A 10,240-nucleotide genomic window follows, 5' to 3' on the forward strand; every position below is an offset into this window, starting at 1 on the left:
CAGACTGACAGACACACGTAACGGTCAAACTTGTAACACCCCTCTTTTAATAGCGTACTAGACACTTACGGGACATCTGGTATATACAGTGGCGTTCAGTCACCATCTGAATGAATTTGATTTTTTTTTATTCGACTGGATGGCAAACGAGCAAGTGGTCTCCTGATGGTAAGAGATCACCACCGCCCATAGACAACTGCAACACCAGGGTATTGCAGATGCGTTGCCAACCTAGAGGCCTAAGATGGAATACCTCAAGTGCCAGTTATTTCACCGGCTGTCTTACTCTCCACGCCGAAACACAACAGTGCAAGCACTGCTGCTTCACAGCAGGATTAGCGAGCAAGATGGTGGTAGCAATCCGGGCGGACCTTGCACAAGGTCCTACCACCTGCAAAATGAATGAATATAATGTAGTACAGTAGGTAATAAATAGTTCTTGTTTTATTAAAATTTTATACTTTAGAGAAAAAGCGTGAATATTTGATTTTAACTCCTCTAAAAACGATAATGTTTATGTATATATTTTATTTATACAGAACGACGGAGAATTCGCGAGAGACAACACTATTGTGCCGGTGTTGCCACAGTTGCCCCCGTTACCTCCACTCGCTTTTACAGTAAGGCTGTCTGACTGTCTGTGCACACGTAGCATCAAAAGGGGCGTCCATTAATCACGTGAAGTGTGTGAGATTTTTGATTACCCTTTTTCCCTCCCATCCATCAAAAATCACAAGTTTTTTTTTCAAAATTTTGTAAATATTTTCAGAATATAAGTTCATCTATTTAACAGCATACAGTCAAGTTTTAAATATGTGTACGTGACCAAATGTCACAAATATGTACCTTTGTGCCACTAACTATAAAGTCGATGTATGTAATTTTGACGATATGTATTTGTAGATATTTTTGACCTCGATTGTACAAGCGGTTTAGTTGTTATTTTTGTGCGGTCTTCAAAAAAACCTAAATATTTTTAAAATACCAATAAAGTTACGGGTGATTAATATTGTGACATTTCCAACAAAGTCTGATTATTGGCGATTATTGCGGAACCCCTTTCGAATGTCGTGTGATTAAAACAATGGACGACCCCTAATGGAGTGGCAATTCAATCATTAGTTACATTTGTAAATATTACCAGCATTTTAGAAAATTTCAAAGGTTTTTGTTTTTTAATAAGTGTGGAGTTTTCTATCATTTTCTGTTTCCTCCCTCTCTTTCAATATTTCTATTTCATCGCACGAATCGTTTACGAAACTCATTTATGGTATGAAGTTTATTCATTAATAAATCAAGAGTAGGTACAGTCAAGTGCAACTAAAGGTATCGACACGGCCAAAGTTACAAAAAAATGTTTACACGACCTTAATGTTAGGTGCATAAAGTCGTGTATACTGTATACATATTTTTGTAACTTTGACCGTTGATATCTTTGCACCTTGTACAGTCAAGTTTCAAATTACATAAAGTTTAAAATGATAATAATAATTATAAATTGAAAGATCTATTCCGTTTTTAACGAAACATTATTTCGCTGAACATAGCGTACTATTACTAACTAACGTATATTAAGAAAAATAGGAATAAGCATACATTATTCACAATATTATTTGTTTTTATTAGCAACACGCTCGCTCAGCGAAATATGATTTCGTAAAAACAAAAAAGATTTTTGAATTTATAAGTATTAGGTATTGTTTATTCAAACATTAAGTAATTTGACACGTTCCCTAAATTCCAGTTAACTTAGACCTGCGAAAAAGGGAAATGCAAGATGTAAGGTACCCTGCCTTTTCGTAGAAAGATTATTCCCAAATGTTTTATTTGCCAAACTGTTTTATTTCCCAACTCTCATTTTCTCCGAAACCAAAAATGTTTCTCAATTTGTTGTCTTGGTTTTATAAAACAGATATGTTAGGTTTATTTAAGAAAGCTCCGTCAAAAATATGGTTTCCGAGAAAATCGTGAGTTGGGAAATTAAAAATTTGGGAATAATATTTGAGAAAAGACGCAGAGAACCAAGTTGTTATACATTGCGAGGCTGAAAGGCGACTGAATTGGAAGCTTTGGAAGTGGTTAATCGAGCGCCGTAAAGTTACAACTTGCACTATTTGTCTTGCAGTTCTAAAGTATGCATTAAGTATACATACCTACATTATTTTTGAGACTCACTCATTTGATATTTCCGCATAACTCACGTTTAAACGAGTTTAGCTCGACATGTGTTGCGTGTTAGAGTGCGTGCTTGAGAGCTGGATGAGAGTAGCCGAGGATCGTGCTCAGTGGCGTGAGAGGCCTATGTCCAGCAGTGGACGAACATAGCTGATGATGATGATGATGAATGTTTATCTATGCGCATCCGAGCGCTTTCCGACTTATAACAATGACTCTTGTTTTTCTTTGTTTTTAACTAATCATTGTGAAATATTGCAACTTATAATTAAGTCGCAATGAAACGAGTAGATAACAAAAAGAGCAGCATCACGATGATAATTAATTAATTGGTCATATACCTTATACCTATCAAAAAATATAACCGAACAAACAGATACAAAATTCAAAACAATTATGAAACTATATTATAGCCTAAAAAAAAGATAACATCGTGAGGAAACTTGCATACACCTGTGAAACAACGCAATTGCATGCGGGTAAATTGCGGGTCGAAATCTACATAATTATATGCATAATGTAGATTTCAACCCGTAATTCGTATGGCAACTATTCTCAACTACTCTGATTAAGAGAGGAAACCTGCATAGCAACGGGACATACACTACCGAAAATGATGATAATGATAAGCTGGTGACTGTACCCAATAATAGGGAACAAGGGAACGGAAAAAATATAGGGTGGTGGGACTAAACCGGGTTCCGCTGCAAAGGGGTATGGACCCCTTTGCCTAAGTAGGTAATAAACCTGACTAAATAATCTTGCTGTTTATTTTATTAAACTTCAGACAAAAAGCTATAAGAAAAACGCATAGGTACATACATATGTATGCCTGAAGCCGTGGTGGCCGAGTGGTTTGACCTATGGCCTCTCAAGCAGAGGATCGTGGGTTCAAATCAAACCCCGGCTCGCACCTCTGAGTTTTTCGGAATACATGTGCGGAATTACATTTGAAATTTACCACGAGGTTTACGCTGAAGGAAAACATCGTGAGGAAACCTGCACATACCTGCGAAGCAATTCAATGGTGTGTGTGAAGTTCCCAATCCGCAGGGTTTTATCATCAGGGAGATGAGTTTATAAAACAGGAGTTGTATTACGTTCAAAGTTACAGCCTGTATATTTTTTCCTGGCACGTTCCTTTTACGGTCATGGTATACTGTTTAGTAAGAAGAGACCAACATTAACCGCACCTAAATACCTGATTAACTTCATGGTGCCCAGCAGGGTATATCCTTTCACCTAGTAACATAGTTTTAGTGCTAGTTCTAGTCTTAGTTTTAGGTGGTACATTTTGGAGCCAAAATAAACTTTTCTTTCTTTCTTTCTTTCTTTCTTTCTTTTCGCATTTGCCAAACACGTTTTGCACAGTGTATTTTCTTATGGTTTTATAGAGGTCTTTTTTTTTATTCTACTGGATGGAAAACGAGCAAGTGGGTCTCCTGATGGTAAGAGATCACCACCGCCCATAGACACCTGACACACTAGGGGATTGCAGATGCGTTGCCAACCTAGAGGCCTAAGATGGGATACCTCAAGTCCCAGTAATTTCACCAGCTGTCTTACTCTCCACGCGGAAACACAACAGTACAAGCACTGCTGCTTCACGGCAGGATTAGCGAGCAAGATGGTGGTAGCAATCCGGGCGGACCTTGCACAAGGTCCTACCACCTGCAAAGTCTGCTTTATGAACGTTCCAACTAGTTCCAAAAAAATATGTTTGGTATATGTATCAGGTAAAATAGTGAGTTGGGAAATTAAACAGTTCAGCAAATGAAACGTATGGGAATAATATTTCGGTGAAAAGACAGAGAACCGCCACTCAGCCGTATGCAAAGGATTACGCCACTTGTTTACGTCATTGATTGTTTCCTTCCAGGATGACCTGGAGAACAAGCCGATCCTGGGAGACAAGGAGGTGGACCTGAACAAGATCTTCACGCCAGCGCCTGATGCTGAGGAGCATCTCATTAAGAAGGACCGGAAGTTCGGTAAGTCTAAATCCATCCACATCCAATATCAATAACGATCCTTGAGTGCCGTTAAAACAGTTAAAAACGGTTTGTATAACACGCTCGCTAATGATTTTAAAAACCGGCCAAGAGCGTGTCGGACACGCCCAAAATAGGGTTCCGTAGCCATTACGAAAAAAATAAGTAATATTTTTCTAAGGATTTCGTATTTTATACGGAATCTTCCAAGCTTAGGTATATTTTATAACTTAGGCTGCTATTTACTCATAAACTACTAATAATTCTCAAGCAAACTTAGCCGTTATAGTTTTCCTTGAAAGATTGATATATTTACTACCATCCTGAATTTTTTCAAATTTTTCCACCCACCGGTTTAGATTTTAGAGAGAGGGAGGGGGGGGGACGCTGGATTTTAATGAAAATTTGCACTTTAAAGTTGAATATTTCGCAAACAAATGACTGAATCGAAAAATTCTTAGCAAAAAATTTTTTTGAATTTTTAACTGTTCCATTTTGTCGGCATAGTTTACTTATATATCCGTGCAAAATTACAGCTTTCTAGCATTGATAGTCTCTGAGCAAAGCCGCGGACGGACAGACAGACAGACAGACATGGCGAAACTATAAGGGTTCCGTTTTTGCCATTTTGGCTCCGGAACCCTAAAAATGGACCTATCAGTCTCACAAAGAGCCAGCTCCAGCCAGCTACGTACGCGCTGGACGAAATAAATCATACACTTTTTTATGAATTCCACAACATATTATAAGTATTGTATTTTAGGAAAACTGGTGGCATATTTCATAACGGTATTACATGTCGGCGGCCGATCGTAGAATCCGCCAGATCAAGAAATGCCTAGGCATATCGTGAAATGGCGCCATTTCATGCGATATGCCTAAAAGTTGGTCATACATATCACGAGAAACAATATTTACGGCAGATCGATTAGAGCAACGCATTCGTCGATATTCCTAACTATATGTGTATACCTACCGGGCACATCGTGATATGCCGAAAAAAATTAAAATTTAGATAGTACCTACGATGAGCGAAGCGAGAAGTGGTACTATATATTGTGACCACAACGCACGAGTTGAGCGAGCGAAGCGAGCGTGCCATGACAGCGGCCGGCGAAGTGCCAGAACCGATATGGCAGCGTTTCATGATATGCCTAAACGTCACTAGGCAAATCGTTCAACGGTGAGTTTTGAACGATATGGCGGATGTCTTAGCCAATCCGTGAAATGGCGCAATTTCACGATATGCCTAGGAATTTCGTGATCTGGCGAATTTTACGATCAAACATACACAAAGACATATGCAAAGTGAAAATTATCAAAATTGTTGTTATTGGAAACCATTACATTACCCTCATCACCATCACCAGCCGGAAGACGTCTATAAATTACAACTTGCCATCTTCGTCTACCGGTTCTCCGCAACTTTCGCGATGACATTGGTCCCACCTACTAAGAGGCCTGCTAATGTTACGTCTTCCGGTTTGTGGTCGTCACTCAAGAACCTTTCACGTCTACTGATTATAAATCACTTAATCTTAATTAAAATTCATTAAATTCCAGAAAAAACCTTCGCATCATCAGCATTCTACGTGCCAGGCGTGCACCCAACAGTCAAGGAACAGATGGACCTGGCTCGCTCCATCTCCAAGAGCTTGAGTGACTCCAGTAACCACATGAGCCGTGGACAGAGCATGTACGTCAACCGGAAGAAACGGTCGGTCAAATGGGTCCACGAGGGAAGAGGTGAGCATTCTTTTAGGATTCATCATCTCTTTTTAGGGTTCCGTAGTCAACTAGGTTTTTTTTTGGTTGAGTTGAGCCAAAAGACACTGGGTCCTTGCTTTTATTTACTTGATTTTACTTTTTAAATGAAGTATACCTACTTATGTAAGGTGCTTAAGAGATGGAGGCGTGTTGATGGGAAAATCGATTTTTTTTTCTTCGACTGGATGGCAAACGAGCAAGTGGGTCTCCTGATGGTAAGAGATCACCACCGCCCATAGACACCTGCAACACCAGGAGGATTGCAGATGCGTTGCCAACCTAGAGGCCTAAGATGGGATACCTCAAGTGCCAGTAATTTCACCGGCTGTCTTACTCTCCACGCCGAAACACAACAGTGCAAGCACTGCTGCTTCACGGCAGGATTAGCGAGCAAGATGGTGGTAGCAATCCGGGCGGACCTTGCACAAGGTCCTACCACCTGCAAAACCTGCACCTGCCTGATTATGGACGAGTGGCCCTTCCCAGTTGTCCAAGGGCCCAGACAGTGCCGGACTCTCACTGGCTAAAGAACACACGTTCCCAACTCCCTGGTGCTTCATCATCATCATGTCAGCCGAAAGACGTCCACTGCTGGACTTAGGCCTCCCCCAAGGCTCTCCACTCAGACCGGTCTTGTGCTTTCCGCATCCACCGCGATCTCACGATCTTAACCAGGTCGTCGCTCCATCTTATTGGAGGCCAACCGACAGTTCGTCTCCCGTTCCGCGGACGTCATTTGAGAACCTTCTGACCCCATCGGCTATCAGTCCTGCGAGCAATGTGGCAGTGCACTTCAGTTTTGCAATTCTTCGGGCTATGTCGGTAACCTGCTTAGCTCTGCTGCAGATATCATTATTTCTGATTCTATCCCGCAGAGGAACCCCGAGCATAGACCTACTACGAACCTGCCTGCCTGGAGCTTAGAGGTTTGAAGGGGTTTCTTATGAACCCACAGAGTCTTGCTTCAGCTATTTGCTAGAAAGTCGCGGCGGGAGAGGAGCATACGTTCTCTCGTTGGGCTCTGCGGGGTGTTTGGATCCTCATTGGTTTCTTTCTTGACTGAAGTATGGCCGTTTCATTACGATTGTCTACTACTATAAACTTAACTGCTGCAAGAGATAGCACCTTAGCCTTTACCTTAGTTCCCCTACAAAAATTAACACAGTCCATCTCTTTCAGGTCGCAACACTTCAAACCTCAGTACAACGCCAACTCCGGTACCAAACCATGACACCCAATATCGCCCACCATCCAGCCTTCGCAACCAGAAAACCTATCCAAAATCAGCCCTTAAGCACACCCTCCCCTCCATGGAGCCTTTCCCTGTTTCCCCCCCAACCATCATCGTCAACAACCACGAGATCCCACTGCCAGCGACGAAGTTAAACGATGTCTACGCTGCCCCGAAGAGTCCTCGTATGCCTCTCGTCTTTGGCCCGAACTACAACGTTGCCCCTAGAGGATGGGGTGAGATGAAAGATTACTACCGGCCAGTCGCACTAGATGTCGCTGGGCAGACTGCTGTACCGTACTCCGATTTTTAGTTATGTTGGCAGCGCTGGTTGTTTTAATAATTAAGTTAGGTTTGAGATTAACTAGTCTGCGATCTGTGGTGTGAGTGCGTTTTTGCAATATCTGTGCAGTAATATTTTTCTTTTTCGTTTCAAAAAAAAATACAGATAAGCACGAAAAAGTGTAAAATGAAGTGTTTAATAAAATATAACAATAATGAATAAAACATTTGATCGCGTTTAGTGAAAATTTGCTTAGCTGCCATACGTAAATCAAATACGTTTACCGTGTATCTGCCTGCACTATGTGTGGTTTTAGTTTTAATTGGAAATTAGCTAAATTTGAAAAAATATTGAAATTGGTTTCTCAGAATTGATTTTTTACACAAAAAATGCATTTATATTTTTTTCCAAGATCCCAATTGGCCAATGCTTAGTCCCGCGGATTTGTTCTATCGCCGACGTTTTTTAAATTGTTGGTTAAATAACTGGATTCTACTGAAAACATATATTGCAAGAACGTATTTGCCGTATGTTTAAAAGTAAAACAAAATTAAATAGGCGTTTATATCGATATCTGGATTTTATCTAAAAACAGATCAAGACATTATCATTAAAACACCAACGCCTAAACAGAATTGATACACCATATTTTTGAAGTAGTTATTGCTAATATATTTTATAAGTGAAGTACTACTTAAGTTATATTATAATTGTAAAATTATAATTTATTATGGATGGGGATAAACACCCTAAAAAGTCAATTTAAAACTAGTCATAACATATTTAGTTAAAGTTAGTACAGTTGTTTTGCCTTTTTTTTATTCTACCCTTGTTTTATGTTAAAAAGTTGATAAAAAAAGAGGTCTTAGATTTTTATAATGCCTGTTAAAACGTAAATTCGCATTTATCACTCATGTTGTTGTTTTGTTGTGCTATTTATTTCATAATTCAGTAATCAGTAACTCAGTAGATACTTATGTCGTTTACCTACGCATAATGAGGGCTATGGATCGCGTATGAATTTTTCCGCTAGAGGCGCTAGTGTAGCGAAAGGTCTCCGAAATGTCAAATTGCACTGTTTTTGGGTGAGCTACGCGGGTTTATATAATTAAAATAATTTTGTGAGTATTTTGCAATTAATTATGGCAAATATGCGTTACGGGGCAATTAATGTCTGTGTTTTGGGACAGTTTCGTCTTTCGGAAACCTTTGTCTTCCTTTTTTTTCGAACAAAACGGGACTACGCAACACTGTGGCATGATCGAAATTTTTATGGTACGGTTTTAGGGCATTAAATATGATTTAAATGTAAATTTTGTTTTCACGCGCGTAATAACAAACTGACCGCTATACTTCAGGCAGGACCTTTGTCTACAGTGGCGCCAACTGGTGAGTGCGAAAACGGTAGCCCGCATTGTGTGAGACTCCGTAATAAAAGTTCCATCAATAAATGTATTTATTTAATAATTAGATAATTATTTTGTCGAACTAATTTTGTATTTTTTTAAGCTAACCATTAGGTACACTAACATATCTAGTGAACAAAGATTTTCCTATTTCGTATTTATCTTGTTTTCTCAATTGGGTACCTTAAGTTTTCTGGGATGGTCTATATTATATTTTTTATCGACTTCGTCTTATAACGTAGCTCGCTCCTGTAGATAGTAATTTTTTTCACTTGCTGTTTTTTTGTAAGGATAAATTGAAACTTAATTTCGGCAAACCGCACACGTTTCGTGAGATTAATAGCAAAAACCTATTAATGCCTTGGTCTGTTTGATTTAAAAAATAAGAGGTCATATTGACAGCTGTCAGTTGTTAAATGTCACCGTACAACGACATATACGTTAAGTACACATACATCAACACACATACGTTTATAAAATTTACAAAATTAAACGTTTACAAATAAAACGGAAAGTGAAAAAATTATAATATGGACCATCCTAGAAAACTTAAGGCACCCAATTAGCTTCAAATAAACTCCAGTAAGTTACTTGAGAAATAAAGATAAAATACAAACTTTTCAGGCATAATACGAATGGCAGAACATTATCTACTCTGTATTTAATCGATCAGTTAATTATTTCATTTTAATAATAGCTTATTTTTCACGTCCAATTAAATATTGTTATTTGTCAACTCTTATATTACCTATCCAAAAATTTAAAAATAAAAACTTTTTTACCATGTAAGTTGTAAATTATTATGATTAAAAAATATTTGTGCGCTGTTGTTGTTGTTGTTGTTTAATGTGATTGCGATATTTTGTTCGTGAAAGTCAATAAATATATCCATAACAATATTTTTATTACATTTATTCACACCCCTAGTTTCTTTTTTCAATGAGACGTATCCTCATAAAGGTAACGTATCCAATGAGGGCTATCGCGAATGAATTCGCCGCTAGAGGCGCTAGTGTAGCGTGAGGTCTCCGAAATGTCAAATCTCATAGTTTTTGGGTGAGCTACGCGGGTTTATTTACAATTAGAATAATTTTGTGAATATTTTGCAATATCTGAAATGAATTATGGCAAATATGCGTTCCGGGGCAATGAATGTCTGTGTTTTGAGACAGTTATTATTATTATTCGCTTTATTTATTTACATTCTTAGTTTAGGTTTTTACAATAATTATACAATGTAAAATACAAAAAAAAAACAAACAAAATAAAAAATATTGTAAAAACCTAAACTAGTTTGAAGTTTGCCGCCGGTGGCGGGGTAGGGCCCAAGCTACCAGTGGTCAGGGCGAGTGAGGAACCTCCGGACGATGCGTGCCGTGTCCAGAAG

The 10,240-nt window shown here is 38.8% G+C and overlaps 1 protein-coding gene across 10 annotated transcripts in view; it reads left to right on the forward strand.

Annotated features, from left to right (window-relative positions):
* The window catches only part of LOC141438868 (uncharacterized), a 30,321-nt gene extending 20,573 nt beyond the window's left edge, over positions 1–9,748 (forward strand). For 7 of the 10 annotated variants that reach the window (XM_074102921.1, XM_074102918.1, XM_074102917.1 and 4 more), the window contains exons 3-6: positions 540–620; positions 4,055–4,166; positions 5,730–5,912; positions 7,113–9,748. In XM_074102921.1, coding sequence (XP_073959022.1) covers positions 540–620; positions 4,055–4,166; positions 5,730–5,912; positions 7,113–7,477 — 741 coding nt within the window. In that variant the 3' untranslated portion in view covers positions 7,478–9,748. The remainder of the gene's footprint in view (positions 1–539; positions 621–4,054; positions 4,167–5,729; positions 5,913–7,112) is intronic. The other 3 variants (XM_074102924.1, XM_074102925.1, XM_074102926.1) reach the window with 3 other exon arrangements.
* The last annotated feature ends 492 nt before the right edge of the window (positions 9,749–10,240 follow it).

Source organism: Choristoneura fumiferana, chromosome 19, assembly GCF_025370935.1.
Source record: "Choristoneura fumiferana chromosome 19, NRCan_CFum_1, whole genome shotgun sequence".
In the NCBI taxonomy this organism is placed as follows: domain Eukaryota; kingdom Metazoa; phylum Arthropoda; class Insecta; order Lepidoptera; family Tortricidae; genus Choristoneura; species Choristoneura fumiferana.